The sequence below is a fragment of the Medicago sativa genome, chromosome 1 (genome assembly GCF_051527215.1).
Source record: "Medicago sativa cultivar Bolivia chromosome 1, Bolivia_mono, whole genome shotgun sequence".
Taxonomy (NCBI): domain Eukaryota; kingdom Viridiplantae; phylum Streptophyta; class Magnoliopsida; order Fabales; family Fabaceae; genus Medicago; species Medicago sativa.
The window spans coordinates 60,350,482-60,367,977 of NC_140749.1; the positions used below are offsets into that span (position 1 = coordinate 60,350,482).

General features: G+C 32.9%; 1 protein-coding gene, 1 long non-coding RNA gene and 1 pseudogene across 2 annotated transcripts; 2 read left to right on the forward strand and 1 right to left on the reverse strand.

Moving 5' to 3' along the window:
* Positions 1-6,899: 6,899 nt before the first annotated feature.
* On the forward strand, positions 6,900-7,369 carry LOC146955977 (auxin-induced protein 6B-like; annotated as a pseudogene).
* A 221-nt stretch (positions 7,370-7,590) lies between these two features.
* Positions 7,591-10,451, forward strand: LOC146955978 (uncharacterized). Its single transcript, XR_015018476.1, has 3 exons — positions 7,591-7,920; positions 9,207-9,440; positions 10,095-10,451. It is a non-coding gene; the product is annotated as an uncharacterized LOC146955978 (long non-coding RNA).
* A 492-nt stretch (positions 10,452-10,943) lies between these two features.
* Positions 10,944-13,581, reverse strand: LOC146955979 (cysteine proteinase mucunain-like). Its single transcript, XM_085725397.1, has 4 exons — positions 13,463-13,581; positions 12,090-12,205; positions 11,863-12,003; positions 10,944-11,396 (listed from the first exon to the last, which is right to left on the reverse strand). The coding sequence occupies exons 2-4, from the start codon at positions 12,186-12,188 to the stop codon at positions 10,959-10,961; spliced, it is 678 nt and encodes a 225-aa protein (XP_085581523.1). The 5' UTR covers positions 12,189-12,205; positions 13,463-13,581; the 3' UTR covers positions 10,944-10,958.
* Between the last annotated feature and the right edge of the window lie 3,915 nt (positions 13,582-17,496).

Here is a 17,496-nt window from a genome sequence, read left to right on the forward strand (position 1 = left end):
AAGGGCATTTTAGTCATTTCCAGTGTTAAAACTCTGTTTAATCTCTAAAAAAATTGTCTCTGAGTCTTTTCAATTGGTCTGAATAAACTCTTGCTTCTACTCCATGTTAAAATCCATTCCAAAGCTTGCATCTGAGTCATTTTGGGTCATTTTAGTCCCTAGGGGTATTTTAGTCATTTCACACAAAATTTTGATAGAAAGAGGTTACTTTGACGTACCTCATTTATGTAGTTGGTTCATTTTAGACATTTTTGTGTTTTTTATTGGTTTCACTTTACGTTTTTTTTTCATTTTAACCAATTTTATTCCAATTTTTCATTTTTAGTGCTTCAAAGTTTCGAAAATTGCATTTAGGTCCTTATTGTTTTAAACTTGTGTTTTAGTCCTTTTTCTAAAATTTCAGTCCAGCCCTTTATTGTTTAAAATTTGTTTTTTAGTCCTTTTATAAAAAAATTATAGATTGGTCCCAAAGTTCTAAAAATTGCAGGAAGGTCCTTAGGACAGTTCTAAGCCAAGGCCGAGCCATTTTCAGTCCAAGTCCACATGTCACAAGCTCATTGGTCCAGTGGTACACATGTCAACTATATAAAGGATCCAATCATCACAGTGCCACAGAGAATCGAACACATCATCACAATCACAGAAACAAATCACATTTTTCTCTCTCTTGACAGTTACGATCAAACATAACAATTCTCCAGAAATTCATCCCCAATTCATCAAACCCTAAGTTTCCAGAATCACAAATTGAACAAAATTGAATTGAATTTCGTAGTAGTTCTCAGAGATTCACCAAAGAATCATCATCATCGAACTATATTTTTCTTATCTTCTTGCAATTCAAGCTCAAGGCGATCATAAGAAGAAGATCGAAGAAGAGAAGAAGAAGAATCGAAGCAAGTTTTGGACCAGTGAAGAAAAAGAAGAGAAGAACACCGATTTATTTTTGGTTCATACTTACCAGAAGAATCTGAAGCGTTCTCAAGGATCTTTTGTTCGAATCTCCAACTTAAAACCAGGTAATCACCAAAAACTTCTTCGTTTTCATCGCAATAGCTCAACGAAGGTCTATTAACACAAATAAACGGTGAATCGAAGCAGATTAACAAGTCCTAAGACTTGTTCTTTCACAAAACTTTGAAAAGATTTGAAAAATTTTGAAACCGAAACCCTAAAATGTAGATCTACGAAGATTCACCGTTTATTTTTCAAATCTGAGTTCAGATTCATAATCAGTGTAAGAAATAGAACAAGTTAGGGTTTAGATCCAAACAGATCGGAGAAGTTTAGGTCTTGCCGGAATCTGGAATTCACGGCGGTGACAATGAAGATTCCGATGAATCTTCATCGTCTCCAGCCGTTTCATTCCAGAATCCGGTGGTGGAGAGATGAACACCGGTGAAGAGAGAAGTGAGAGCTTCTCTCACTAGAACGAGAGTTAGAGAGAGAAGTGGAAGAAGAGAATGAGGCTGGATCGGCCTCTTACGCTTATAAAGGGGCTTGAACCAGACCGGTTCATTTGAACCAGTCTGGTTCACCCCTGAACCCAAGCACTCCCACCGTTAGATTTAGGTCAGGTTTGATCTGGATCAATCCAACGCTCCTGATGCGTTTGGATGATCCAGATCCATTTCCCCCTTGGGCCTGGGCTTTTGTTTGATGTGGATTTCGTTTTGCCTATATTTGTTGCTATTTTAATACTGTGATTTGATTCTTACACCCCTGCTTTGCCTAATTTTTTTTTGTAAAAATTCCTAAAAAATTTCCACATGTTCTTGATAATTTTCTTGACATTTTGTGATATTGTTATATGTTAAAACTTGGGGGAAAATATGTGTGGTAATTCTTGCTAATTGTTTACTATTTTTTTGTTAAAATTTGTGAAGTTTTGCATGTTCTTGAGCCTAAAAATCCTTTAAAATTCTAAAAGAAATTCATGCATGTTTCTTATTCATTTTGTGATATTTTTGTGGTAATTTTGCATATTAAAAGCTAATAAAAATAATGTGATGATTTCTCTTGCTATTTTGTGACATTTCATATTAAAAATTTGTGAAAAGTGCATGTTCTTGATCTCCAATCATGATACATGATATTGATTTGTGAATTTATAATGAATCTCTTGCTGTTTTGAAGTGTCTTTACTGCATGTGGATATATTGTGTGTGTTTACTTGTTTTACAAGCTTTGTTTGTGAATAAATAAGTGAAGAATATGCCTAATTGTCTCCCAAAAATGCTCATTGTGATACATACTTTTAATCCTCTTTGCAAAACCTAAATTTATGCCTTAGAAAATGTGTTGGATTGTGAGGATTATAAGTCATGTGAACTTGGTATTTTTGTGATGATTTTAGGCATTCTTTTGTTTTGTTTTTACTTGTTTTTGTGATACTTTCTTATTTTTGTTATGATAGCCTTTACTTGCTCTATATCTTGTGTTACTAACATTCCCATCTTATGTTTCATACATTCCATAAGCATATCTCATCCTTCAATCTTAGTTCCATTCCTTGCACTTTAATTCTCATGCCAAGACTTAGAATGTAAAGATCCTAGGAATTTTGTAATTTTCTTTATGTTTTTAATTTCTTGCAAGACCATAGCATGTAAACTAGGGCATATGTAAAGGACAATGGACTCTAATGATGTACACCGACACAAGCACCGACATATGCACACATATCACATGGTTACTTTAGATGAATGTTTAGGGAATGTATGCTTTAGATGTATGCTTAGGAATCGCGGTACGTAGAAAAATTCTTTTTTCCAAAAAATATGAACAACTTCACTCAAATATTTTTCTAAATAAACTTTGGGATCAAGATCCCATTGATTTTCCCTTTATTTTCTTAAACAAAAGTCTTAATGAATTCTAATCATACTTAGACTTTTTCTTTGCAAAATAACTAATTCCACCTCACATTTTTTCCAAATCTTATGCCCTTGAGGCCTCTCTCTCTTTCTTCAAAATTCCATTTTCAAACTTAAAATCAATCAACAAAAACAAAAACATTTTTGGAAGAGAACTACGGTGGATTTGATCCCTTAAAAGGGTTCGTAGGCAAGGAACCAATATTCCTTCAATTCATATAAAAATAAAAATTCAAACATCTTCTTCTCCCTCCAATTCTTGACTTAGTGAACCTAAGGTGTAAATATCACTTTTCAAATAGCATCTAAAAATAAAGCGTGCGCGTAGAAAGTAAAGACGGTTCCTATAGGATACTATAGTCGTTATGGGTGCCTAACACCTTCCCGTAGCGAAAACAACTCCCGGACCTCGATTCTCAAGGGTTTTTCTTATTTTTTTCCCTTCCCAAGAAAAAAATGAGATATCAGAGGTTAAAAAGGTTCAAACGTAATCAATGTTTGACACCCGAAAAACCAAGATAAAACAACATGTAAATCTAATTAAAAACTAAAATAAAAAAATTAATTTAAAACACCAAATTAAAATATAACCAATAAATTTTAAACTATAACATAAACATCATACAAACATCATACAAACATTTTACTCTAAAAATGAATTATACTATGTAAATCTACTCAAAAACTAAAATAAAATAAATCTACTCAAAAACTAAAAAATAAAAACATTTATAACAACTAAAATTTAAGTTAATAGCATTATAATTACTTACTTGTGCTTTTGTTGAATAAATTTGGTTGGATTTTGTTGGGTTTTTTAGAGAGATTTGAGAAAAAAATTGGAAGATGAGATGAATAATGGAGATGAGAGAGCTTCTGCCAGACTTGTAGCAGAAGATCCTCGGCAGTTAACTACCGAGGAAAACCTCGGCAGTGAACTGCAGCCAATTTCTTCAAAATTCGGCAGTTAACTGCCGAGGGGGTATTTAAGTAAATTACTCGTGTGGCATAGCCTTATGCAATGTGTCAACAACAATTTTCTTGATGTTATCTTGAGACGCAGTAAAGTGGTAAAAAAAGTAATCGATTAATCGAGGGTTTTGCAGGGAATTTTTTTTACAATGGAGATCCAACACATTGATCACAAAGATATTAGAAGAAATAAAAAAAAATTAAGAGATATCATATCAAAATGATGACAAGATTGAAAGAATGAAGAGTATCAAATCTTTTAGGATGTTTTTTTTTCTTATAAAGGATAATTGAAATGTAACGATGTTTTTATTTTTCAAATGTTTCCTCCATTTGAGCTTTTCATATTCGAGAAAATGTCGGAAATTAAATTTGGCATCTCTTCTTTTCGTGTTTTTTACTTTGGTTCATCACATTCTGGAAGTCGTCTAACTCCTTCCGTTAGATCCATCCTTTGTTGGTTAATTAATAGATATTTAACTTATTAGTTGGAACAATTTATTTAATTACATGTGTTTATTTAATTTTATCAATGTAATATTTGCAAATTCCGTGCCGTACAAAGTATTAGAAAATAGGGAAATGCTAACAAAGTGCCCTTGAGGCACTTGTTTAGTAGTCAAAAGAAGAAACTTTTTCTTGGAAATTGTATATTCTACGCATTGAAACTTGAAAAAAGAACTTTTTCTACATAAAATTTATAAATCATTTCCTCTTTTAAATCCTTAGGCTTATAACACTTGTTAGCATAACCCTAGAAAATAACATGCCCATAAGTATGAGGCTTTAGGCAGTCACCCCGTTTGCCCCCGTGCCTAGGGCCGCCAGTAGATGCCACAAACTATGCATTCTATTTTTCAAGATATGCTCATGAGAACAAAGTTTGTACAAAGTCATCAATAAATGTTGCCTAGTTAATCCTTCTAGTAGTCATATATGCTTCTATAATTCGATTGAGTTTAAAATTCGAATGTACTAGCTATAGTTGGTTCATTCACCTGAACTTTCAACTTCGTGGTGTATGTGTGTGTGTGTGTTTATATATATATATATATATATATATATATATATATATATATATATATATATATATAGCAAAGCTGTCAAAATCGAGATTTTGTTTCAGGTCGAGTTTCACGTCGAAAGAGAAGAGCAAAATCAAAAATTGAAAAATCGCAATTAAAATCGAAAGATTTTACTCAACTACTTTTGTAGAATCGATATAAAAATCGTAAAATCACAATCAAAATCGATGGATTTTACAAAACATAAATAATGCTAATTATATGTTATAAACCGTATATAGTCATAAATGACCCAGTTTAAAGTCACAAAATACTTATACATAAATGACTAAAAAAAATGGACAAAATCCTCCAAAACCCTTTAAAATCCTCCTATTTTGTGTTGATTTCACGATTTTGTGCGATTTTGATGCGATTTTACTAGGATTTTGACTATTTTGTGATTCAGCTATGGATTTGAGTTGTTGAAGGTGAATAAAGTCGCAAAATCCTGAATTTTAGGATTTAAGTTCGGATTTTGACAACAATGTATATAAGTTTTAAATCACAACTACTTGCTAATCAATATTCGATCGCATCTTCAAAAAAAATGAACGCTTCTTCCAATGTAAAGTCTTCTCTTAGTCCAAAATGTCATTGCTCTAGTTCGATACATTCCCTTTAACGTAATATCTTTGTTGGTTTGTATTAATTAGTTAACCAAGCATATCAAAAAGTGTGATATACGTGATAGATACTTGAGTTTTTAAACATGTAGTTAGAGAGATTTGATTCCCGATCAATATAAAAAAAACATACTTCAGTTGTATACAAGTATACTTCAGTTTATACAAGTACACTTACTTCAGTTTACCAAACAAGAAAAACATATCATCATGCAGTAAGTGGGCATTGGATATAGCTAGTAGGGTTTTCAAATACAAACCGATCCAAAATAGAACCGCAAACTGATCCAAAAATCTGAAAACCGCAAAAAATCGAATATTTTTGGATGTGTTTGGATGTTGTTTTGTAAAATCTGCTAGGATCAGATCGGATTTCGGATCCCTTTTTCAAAACCGAACTAAATCAAACCGAACCGCAAAAGTAAATATTAATTTTCATTTGCTCTTTTATTAATATTATATATTGCATTATTTTCTTGCTTGTTGGTTTTTAATCTTATATATTGGACTAATTTAATCTATATTGTTAATTAATACTTCATATGTTTTAAAAATACTGATAATTTTCATACTGTAATTTTAATTTTTTTTATATATTTTGCATCAAATCTATTATTTTACTGTGTTTGTGTACTATTAATATTAATTAAAAATATAATTCTTAAAAAAAATTAAATAAAAAAAATATTTTGCATTCTAGATATCCAAAAACCGATCCACATTTAACCGCGTTGAATTTTTTTTAGGATAATCATCCAAACCAAACCGAACCGCATGCAATTTTTCATTTGGATCAGATGACATTTTTCCTTAAAACCGATCAAAATCGCAATGTGAACACTCTAAATTAACCATGGACAACAAATTCAGTGCCCTGCCTCTAAAGTATACGAATTTTTTGGCTAATGAGATGGATGTAATTGACATATCGAATAATGGCAATAAATGCGGTGATAGGGTAAGACCCACCGGTACCGTATATTAAGTGGCTACGTATAACCTAGAGTTAATAAATAGAGAAATGATATTTTGACAACTTTTGGACAACTTTCTCTCTCATACTCACATGATGTTGTTATCCTCTCTCTTCCTTTTTCTCTCTCCATTGTTTTTGACCAATAAGAAATGAAAACAAGGTTGTCAACAAAGTTGTCATCAAATGGATGTCAAAATATCATTACTCTAATAAATATCGTGTTCTCCCTCGAAAAAAAATAAATATCGTGTTCTTATTAGCAAAACAAAAAGAAAAATTTCTTTGAAAAAAAAATCGTGTTTTCGCTCAGCATAAATAGCCAAACTCTGCTAATAAAATTATATTCCAATCTTAATTAATAATTCCAATACCACATTGCTCTCTAATAGTTTACTATTAATTCTTTCAATATTCAAGATGCTTAGTTCATTTGTTGAGAAGGTACAAAAGAGTTTATCAGTCTTTGTGCCAAGAAAGCATGCATTGACTATTGGAGTGAAGATCATGCCACAACCACAAGTGATCTTGCTGATGATGTTATGAAAGGTTACTTTGCTGTTCTTGCAAAGAAGGGTGTAGAAACTAGAAGGTTTATTGTTGGATTAGATTACTTAACTGATCCTGCTTTTTTGGGATTGCTTGATGATGCTTGGGAAGAGTATGGTTTCAGACAGAAGGGAACTCTTGTTGTTCCGTGCCGGCCGATCGATTTACAGATCATTCTGAAGAAGAAGACAACACCAACATCAAGATGAAGGAAATAATCATATCTTAAAGTTAAGATTCTCTCTATTTCTCAAAATATCCTGAGGGCTTCGTTCATGAGAGATAAGCACAAATATGAGATTGGTAGAACTTATTTTTAAAATTATTTTTAAATTTGGGTCTTATCAAATTCCTAATGTGCTTTTCTCTTTCGAATGAAGTCTCTATTTCTTTTGAGAAATGCAGATGATCCAAATGGTCATCTTCCTATGGAAGAAGAACAACGAAACTACTTTATTTTAACAACTATACTAGGGTCTAAGAATATCAAAGATATTGTTGGCCAATATATCATCAATTAGGTTAATATCTTTATTTTAGGAAAAAGATTCATAGACCACTCTTTTCTATACACCCCTTTGTACCACTATTGATGTGGCAGGGGTAGTTTGGTAATTTCATGCGCTAGGGATAGTTTTGTAGTTTTCACAATCTCTTCCTCTTGTCTGTTCACAGATCTCTATTCTCTCTCCGTCTCAATCCCACTCTTCCATCTCTCTCCCTCAACCGGACCGCTCTCTCTCCCTCAACCAACACACGATCTCCACTCATCGCCATGTCTCCTTCCGTGATCTCCTCCCACTGCCACTGTCGGTTCACAATCAGCAACTGTTTTCTTCCCGCAATCTCTCTGTTCTTAGGTGAGGTTAATCTCAAATTTTCATTTTATTTTATGACTAGAATTTGTGTTTATGGTTTATTTGTCTGCATTTTGAATGTTTTTCTCCAAAATTGAATGTATTTTTAAATGATTTGTTAAACCCTTATGAGATGGTAATTTGTGTTGATTTGAAATTATTTGTGACCAGCTTTAAAGGAATTAGAATTTCATGGTGTAGAAATTAATCATATTAGGGTATGATATTGATTTTGTGAGAATTATGAGTTAATTGAAGCCTGGTAGTATTTAGAAGTTTAGGTCATAATTTTCTTAAAATCTTCTATTACATTATTGTCTTATTGTTGCCTTTTGGGTTTTTGCCTATTAAGATGTTATGTTGTTGGTTGCATTTGATGGGATCGACAAATGGGGTTGGGATGATAATTTGTGTTGGTTAAGTTATGTAATTCTTTAGTTAGTTTGTGTGAAACATGTTATACATAGAATAACATTCACCTCTCATTGTTATTTTCTCAGTCAAAATTCACAAGTTCTCCTCCAATTATCTAGTATGTCTTTAGTGATTTGTGGTCACAGTTATGTTAAAAAATGGCTAAGTGTGGGAATTTTGGAAAAAAAGTGTGGTTAATTATTTGTTACGATATGGTTAAGTGCATTGAACTAGTTTTTTTTTTTTGAGCAAGCATATAATTGATGGGGAATAGTTAAAAAAGATGGACATACCTATGTAAAATTGTGGCTATATACTTCAATTATTTGGTTACTTGGAGTTATCTTGTTAAAACTATACAATTTTAATACAACTTATCAGTGAAATACCAAAAGTGACTATTTGTTATGTTTCTTAGACTCTAATTCCATTAATTTTGTTGTAAGGTTGATAAACTTATAGAAGGTAGAAATTAACATTTGTAATTTTTTTATCACCTCATAACATTACAAGAAACATTCCATCAAAAAAACATTACAATTTGTGATTATCTAGGCTTTTTTAACCCTTCTTATATGTAGTTTGTGCTTGTTGTTTATTACAGGATAACTAAAATCCATCTATCCAACTTTATATTGAAATCAATGGTTATCATGCAAGTCTCTACCGAAAGTACATGCTTTGAGTTTCTATGGAAATTTGCACCAACAATTGAAATGTATGATGTTAATAATCTAGAATTTATCATCTGCTTGGCTTTAATAAGATGCTTTGGCTTGTTGCATAAATGTTTGACTTTAAAAATTGCTGATTGAAATACTTCTATGTTTGATAAAAACTAGCCATTTGTTCATTGGATATTTTTCTTGTATTAGTGTGGAAGAAACCCAAGACAGAGCACAAGCCTTGCCATTGCATATCAATGTTATTACACAATAATAGAAACTCAACCAGCTTTCCAATCAGCCATTCATGGGGAGAAATTGAGTCATGAATTAAGGAGAGACCTCACAAGAGAGACTGCATGGGTTTTTCGGTGATTAATGATGATCTAGCTGTCAGAATTTTTGGGGTTGGATTCACCGTCATGACTGTCTCTGTTCTTGAAGGTGAGTTCCATCTCAAAAAATTTCTTTAACTTCTACATTGGGGGTTTGCATTGAGGGTTTTATATGTTTCTGTGTGTTGAAATTTGTTCTTCATATTTGATATGAGTTACACATTGATATGAGACAGTTATTTAATTTAAGTTTTTGGGTAAATTTCTGCAAGATTAGGTTATGAATTAAGATATGGGTTACTAGGTTGAAAATGAATGAGGTTTGTGAAGAAATAGTAAGAAAGGAGACAAACTGGTAATAAAAAAATATGGATATGCCATTGTTAATAATTGGTTAAGGACAAATCATTTTTGGTTAGTTTGCTTAAAGCCTGTCAAACAATAAATATCATTCACCTCTCATTTTATTACCATCAGTCACAAATCATGAGTTTGGTGTAATAGTATGATGTTGGAGATTTTCTTAGGTGTGTTTGTGATAAGTGGTGTGCTATTGTTTTCACTATGCTAGATGTAAAGACAATATGTGATATTGAATTTCTTTTGGTGTTATTTCAATTTGTTTTCAACATTGAACTTGTTGGGTTATGTTTGTTAGATAATGGAAGCTTTGTGTATTGCTCTCATATAAAATCCAAATATTAACTTGTTTAGGTGAGTAGTTTATCACTTTATTCTTTTAATTTTCTTTTGTTTAATGCAGGTTATGTTAAAACGAAGCAAACTCAATTGTTGACGGGCAAAGATTTCTCTACAGAAAGTCAAATAGGTATTGACACTACTATGAAGAATTTAAAGTGTTCTCATTGGCCAAGGACAAACCACTATGGATAATTTGAAGCTTTCTCATTGCCAAATGAAAAATTAGTTGAATATATGTAGGATTATTGACTGCTAAAAAATTTGTAAAGTAGTTTTGGGACATAATGTACATAATGTAGTAACTAGTGAGGCTATGATACAACTATTGATTATGCGCGATTTGGTTTGAGTCTTCTAATATTGATGATAAGTTGTGTGAAATTTCAAAGTTTTGACAGGAACTTGCAAACTAACCAAATATTTGAAGCGTTTATCCATTTTTTAACAAAGGGTTAACCTTTTTTTTTTCCTTCGTGTGTCTAATTTCTGAAAAAATAGTGGTCACGCATATTAAAAAATATAGTCACACATACCATATATTTGGCTAGCTTATCTTTACCAGGTATAAATAATCTTGTTTTAGGCAAATCAAACACATAATCTAATTTGATCACTGCACTAAAAGCCTTTACAACCATAAATAACTTATTTTACAATATGCGAGTTTATCACGCCTAAAGACAGACAAGTTCTAATTTCTGAAAAAATAGTGGTCACGCATATTAAAAAATGTGATCACACATACCATATATTTGGCTAGTTTATCTTTACCAGGTATAAATAATCTTGTTTTAGGCAAATCAAACACATAATCTAATTTGATCACTGCACTAAAAGCATTTCCAACCATAAATAACCTGTTTTACAATCGGCGAGTTTATCACGCCTAAAGACGGACAAGTTCTAATTTATGAAAAAATAGTGGTCACGTATTTATAAAAATGTGGTCATACAGACCATATATTTGGCTAGTTATCTTTCCCATGAGTAAATAATATCGTTTTAGGAAAAATATATACATGCGAAGATTTCCGATTCCAAGTACACAACAACAAGTAGTGCTTGAAGTACAACTGTGATATCTACTACAAACGGTTGGTGGGTTCACAGGTGAAGGAGGAGATGGTCCAGGATTTGGGGGATTTTGGCCCTTCTTTATGGGATAGGAAGACTGCATTGCAATTCCACGTTTGCTTCCCATGCTTGTTGCTAGATTACGTTCCATTCTTACATAGCCTAATTCTCCCCAACTCTTACCCCATGAATTCCTTACTATCCAATAATCGACTCCATTTTCTGTTCCATACCCAACAGCGGTAACACCATGGTCTAATGCTGTCCCACATTTTCCTGTGAATATACCCTGCAAAAGTTGTGATAAGTATAATACCTAAAGCCAGAAAACAAAGAAAGCAATTCACATAGATACGTACAAGAGAGTCTAGCAATACTTTCAGAAGGCCTTGTAAATTCTTGTGAATAGCAGAAATAACAATAATAATTCAAGTATCATAGTCCAATAATAAGTTAGTAGTTACGCTGAATCACGAACCTCTGACTTCTAACTTCTTAGGTGTCCCTTACCAGATACTTATGTTGTTAATCATAGTCCAATAAGAATGTGCCAAAATGATTACATATCAATCTAACTTACAGTTGAAAGAGATTAGGCCAAATTCACATATGTACTGATTAGATTAAATATAAGGCACAATTCTATGCTTTAGTATGCATTACTAGTGTCGACTCTTTCCCTTCTACTCGTACTGCATGATTAGGAGCTTTTATTTTACTTTGGTGCACCGAGTAAGTTAGAATAAGAAACTTACGGATACATATAACTGGAATTCCCTACCACCAGCTTCAATGGCAACACTGATTGGCTGATTAGCTACAGCCTTTTTCAAGGCCAACTCATCATAAGCAGGAACCTGTTCGTAGTCATCAATTGAAACAACTCTAGCATTTTTCTGTGAGACAATACAGCAGAGAAAATTATTAGTAATTATTGGAGTGAGAAATATTACAAGAAGTGGAAAAATGAAGACTAACTAACCTTGTATTGATCACATTTACCATCAACGCCACGATAGGGATAATCCTCATCACTGTCAATACCACCATTGTTTATAATGAACTCAAAGGCATATTCCATAAGTCCTCCATCGCAACCTGCATTAATTGTTCTGTCACAGTCAACCAGTTCTTGTTCTGATAGTGAAACAAGCTCTCCTGTGACTATCTGTGATAAATTAATGCGTATTGAATTTATGTTCATAACTTTTTTATTTTTTTGAAGGAATGTACATAACTATTCTCCCTATCATAATTTATTTCATTTATATGAGAACTTGGTTGGTCATCTAGAAAAAAAATCTGGTAATACACATTTCAGTTCAAATTAAATGTTCTAGGAAAGTTAGCTAAAAATATGCTCTGTCTGACCACATTTTCTGATTTACGTGACCACTATTTTTCCAGAAATGAGAATTTATCCGTCTTTAGGCGTGAAATACACAAAGCTTATAAAAGAAGTTGTTTATTATTTGACATGTTTGTAGTGCATAATAAAATGTTCGATTTGCCTAAAACAGGATTATTTATACCCGATAAAATAAAGTTAGCCAAAAATATGCTCTGTCTGACCACATTTTTTCATTTTCACGACCACCATTTTCCAAAAATTTGATTTTGTTCGCCTTTAGGCGTAAAATACTCGCAGCTCATAAGAAGTTGTTTATTGTTTGACGTGCTTTTAGTGCAGTGGTAAAATGTGATTACAATGTTCTGGGATTATTATATACCCGTTAAAGTAAAGTTAGCCAAAAATATGCTACGTCTGACCACATTTTTTCATTTATATGACCACTATTTTCTAGAATAAGAATGGGCTTAATATAAAGGCGTGTCATCTTTACAACTTAGTTCACAACTTAGATAATTTAGTTTACCGTCAAATGCAACCTTGAAATTATTTAGTTTAATGTTAAATGCAATCTTGAATAATTTAGTTCACATCCACTACTATCATGTCTAGCTTTTATCTGAATGAATGACCATGTAATTTTGTCTATGAATATTAAGAATTGACTTATGAATATCAATGAATGACTTGCTTCAAATGTCTATGAAAATTAAATTGCTGAATTTGAGATTCAGATTTTTTAAAATTGGATTCAAATGGTTCAATATTTACTTAATGATATTTATTAAAAGAGGTACCGGGGATCAAAATCCCAGCTCCACAACCCAAACCTCGCTACACCAAAACTCCAAACCACAGACTGCAAGTCTCAAAAAGTTGTATTCCAATTCAGAAACTACATTTACTGTTTAACAATTTTGGAAAATAAATTTCTAAACACAAAAAACCCTAAATGCAACCCATGAATCCAAAGATTGAAGAACCAACAAGAAGATAGAGCTCACCTTCAACAGAATCAGCAGAGATGACAGATCCGACAACAGATTTGGTGAAGCAACGGCGGCTGGGAGGAGACAGAGAAATTGAGCTATACCGAAGACGACTAGCTTGTGGGAGGGGACAAATTTTGGCGAAACAACCAACTAACAGATATGAGAGAACGAGAGAGGGAGAGAAAACATGATGAAAGGGAAAGTGAGCGTATGAGAGAGGGAGAGAAAACAGGATGAGAGGGAAAGTGAGCTACTGGGATGATGAGTTATGAGAGAGAGCAAACAAAGACTTTTTTTATTTTTTATTTTGCTGACATGACATTGGATTATTATCTTATTACTATTTTTGACAGGTAAGAGGGTGTACAAAGTGGTAGCTCCACGTTAGGGTGTATGTGTATCGGTGCTCTTATTTTAACCGCCAAAGTTCAATTTTAATGGGATGGTTTGGCTTATTTTTTCGGTTCAGGTACAATATCTGGTGGCACCCTTTACTTTGAATGATTTGTGGTTGCTAAATTATATGAAGTCATTGTGTTTGGATGTTTCCTACATAATTCTTTTAACTTTTAATTCTATTTATACAGTTTTACACCTTTCTTGTGTTGTGCATGGAAGTTTTAGTGATAGAATAATTAATTCATGTGATAAATAAAATGTTCTTTGATTGGGTTTGACAGGGACTCATTATGATTTATGAGTTTATGAAATTTGGGAATGACAGTATTGAGAAACCGAAAAGCAATGTATTGGCGATATGGATGTAAGACTTGTGAAAAGTTATAGAGGTTCAGTTCAGTTCAGTTCAGTAGTGTAAAAAGAACTTAAAACATTTTTTATAAGGAATCTCTAAGAATAAAATACATCTAGGCTCTGTTTGGTAAAAATAGCGGATAGCTGATAAGCTAGCTGATAGCTTATAGCTGATGACTGATAGCTGATAAGCTAATTAAAGTGTTTGGTAAAATTAGCGGTTCAACTAGCTGATAAATGTAAAATGACATAAAAGGACATTTTTAATTCTAATAAAATTATTAAATTATGTTCTTAATCTATATTTTATATATTACTAATTTTTTTTACTCTTTTAAAAAAATATTATTTTTTTGTTGAAATTTCATTTTAAATTTATTCCATTTCAGTTTTTATACTTTACAAAAAAAATATAAATTTTTTTTTAAAAAAATAAAGTATAAAATTTTATTTTGAAAATAAAAATTGTTACGAGAACAAAAAAAGTTAAAAACAAATCATCATCTACATGCAAAGATTTGAAAACGTGATATACATCGGAACTGGAAAACTAGGAACAAAAGAAATAGAGCAACGCATTGAAAACATAACAATAAGTGTGCTTTAATATATAAAGGGTAAATGTGGGTTTTAATTAAAATGATAAAGGCAAAAGTGGAAGAAAAAACAATAAGTTAGAAGCTATAAGCTCAAACGCTACTTGAAGTAGCTTCTGAAAAATAGCTTATAAGCTCCTGAAATAAGCTATAAGCTCGTTGAAAAAGCGTTACCAAACAGAGCTATTTTTTGTCAGACGAGTTTATAAGCTATGAGATAAAAGCTAAAAGCTCTTTTTTGGTGTTACCAAACAGAGCCCTAAATGCCTTTTGGTTGAAATCACGTTTAAATATCAGTTTAATATCTGATATTTGACCCAATGGTTCACACGATATTAAATTACCTTTTTTTGGTGGTGGTGGTGGTGGTGGGGGGGAGGTCGCCTCAATAGCTTGCTATTGGGCTTCTCATGCGTTGCGCTATTGCATGAGCCAGACGCACTCAAAAAAAAAATCACATTTAAATATCTGCTTTGTATTTTCTGAAAATAAAAATTAAAACCCAATTTTGAACCGATTTACCTTAACATCTAAAAGGAATATTAAAACACAATTTCAAAAGTAACAAAAAGACATTAAGATGCATTTTAGTTTATTTTGTTGAGTGGTGATAGGCATACCACCTTAGGTGGCAAACACCATTTGACCTCCACACAAAAAATTGAAACATGGCAAACTTTAACTGTTCAAAACAACCCAAAAAAGACAAAGACAGTTAGAGTCTCCCTCACAACTTCTCTTGCCCCCTTCTCTCTCTTCTTCCTCTCCCCACCAGCACCCTCCATCACCACAGTTTGTCACCACCATCATCTTTTTTTTTTTTTTTGAACAGCTTGTCACCACCATCATCTCTTTCAAAAAAAATTGTCTTTTCTTATTAACCTTTGTCACCACCGTTCTCTTCAACCTTTGTCCATCACCAACCTTTGTCACATATCCATCCAACCACCCACTTCTCAATTTTCGTCCACCCCACTGCCGTCGCTCAGCCCCTCATCTCCGCCACACCTCCATCTAGATCTAAGAACTCTGCTGGTGGCATCCCTTTCATCGCTACTTCATCCATCAGCCACCACCACCGGTCACATCCACCACCGGCCACATCCACCACCGTCCTCCGCCGTTCTCAGCATCTATCCTCTCTGCCTCACACTCCTCCAAAACGCACTGACAACAAACTTTTTAAATAAATCTAACAAAAACATTTTCAAAGATGCATACAGAGATGGGAACGGCGGCAACATACGCAATTAAAAAGAAAGTTTTGAGGGAGAAGAGAGAAAAAGAGACAAGGGGCTGAAGAGAGAGCAAGGATGAACGATGAGAGAGGAGAAGAGTTTAGATCGTACATTAGACAAGAGAGAGAGAGCAAAGTTCTGATATGAGTGAAATTACTAAAATTCCCATACCACATCAGCAGTGGTACAAAGGGGTGTATAGAAAGAGTGGTCTATGTATCTTTTTCCTATTTTGTTTGGGTTGTCCATTATCTATCCAAATATCGTACATGACTAAAAGTTATATAATACTTTAAAGTTTGTCCTATTTCGTCAAGTACTTTTTTCCTTCCCTTTTCTTAATCAAATGGACCCATAAACAAACAAAAGAGAAGAGGAACACATTAAAGGCTAAAGACAACCAACTAAAAACAAGGGGTAAGAAAAACAAGCTAAACAAGAAAAGGTCTAACTCAGAGAATCTCACAAAGGGTACACCACACAGTTAAAAAGAACAAGGTGATGGGTTCGATGATAAGCTCAAAAAGTACAAGGAGATCTCGAGAACAAATGAATTAAATTGTATTTAAGTCATTTGTTCTCGAGATCTCCTTGTACTTTTTTGAGCTTATCATCGAACCCATCCCTTTTCTTTTGTTCTCTTGTACTTTTTTTGACTCAAAAAATATTTTTTATATTGTGTTTGTGTTTATTTTTAAAAAACTTTATTTTCGTTTAGATCAAAACATGTTTGATGATTTAAAAGCTTTCTGGTGTGGTGAAATAAAGATACAAATAAACCAAGAGGTAGTCTCACATGGTATTTAGTTGACAAATCTATGAAAAACCAAAAAATTGTCGTAATATCGTAAACAGTAAAAAAAATTAGGGTTAATACCACTTTTGGTCCTTGTAATATGAGCGAATTCCGGTTTTAGTCCCTGTAAGAAAAATGATTTAGATTTTGTCCCTATCATTTGAGATTCTTCCACTTTTGGTCTCTCATTTAAACATGTCAGCAGAATCTAGCCACATGTCACGCTGACCGTGTAATTTTAATATGTTTTAATACACCTAAAATTTATAATTATTTCCATTATTTAAAATTCTAAAACATAAATTAAAAAAATTAAAAAAAAAAATTAATCCCTCATTCCTCACATCTTTCTCTCTCTCGCTCTTCATCTTCTCCATCCTTCTTTCTTCTCCTACGACCACCATCTTCGTCCACCATCGTTCATCACACCACCATGCACTACCCTCGTTCTCCCTCTCTTTCTCCCTCCCTGCACTGTCATCTCCATGTTCCTCTTTCCCATCTCTCTCTCTCCACCGTGATCCCTCCCTCATCAATAAATCTCCACCACACCCTCCCTCATCAGTCACTACCACCATCCTCGTCGCCACCACCACCATCTCACTTTGAAAATTTATGCTTTAAATCAAAATCCCCAAACTTTAATTTTAAACCCTAACTGTT

Bases quoted from the DNA above. Each gene is read 5' to 3' on its own strand.
- LOC146955979 (XM_085725397.1), bottom strand. From the start codon at position 12,188: ATGGAATATGCCTTTGAGTTCATTATAAACAATGGTGGTATTGACAGT. The intron at 12,004-12,089 runs GTTAGTTAGTCT...ATTGTCTCACAG, and splicing joins GTAAATGTGATCAATACAAG to AAAAATGCTAGAGTTGTTTC. The intron at 11,397-11,862 runs GTAAGTTTCTTA...CAACTTTTGCAG, and splicing joins AATTCCAGTTATATGTATCC to GGTATATTCACAGGAAAATG.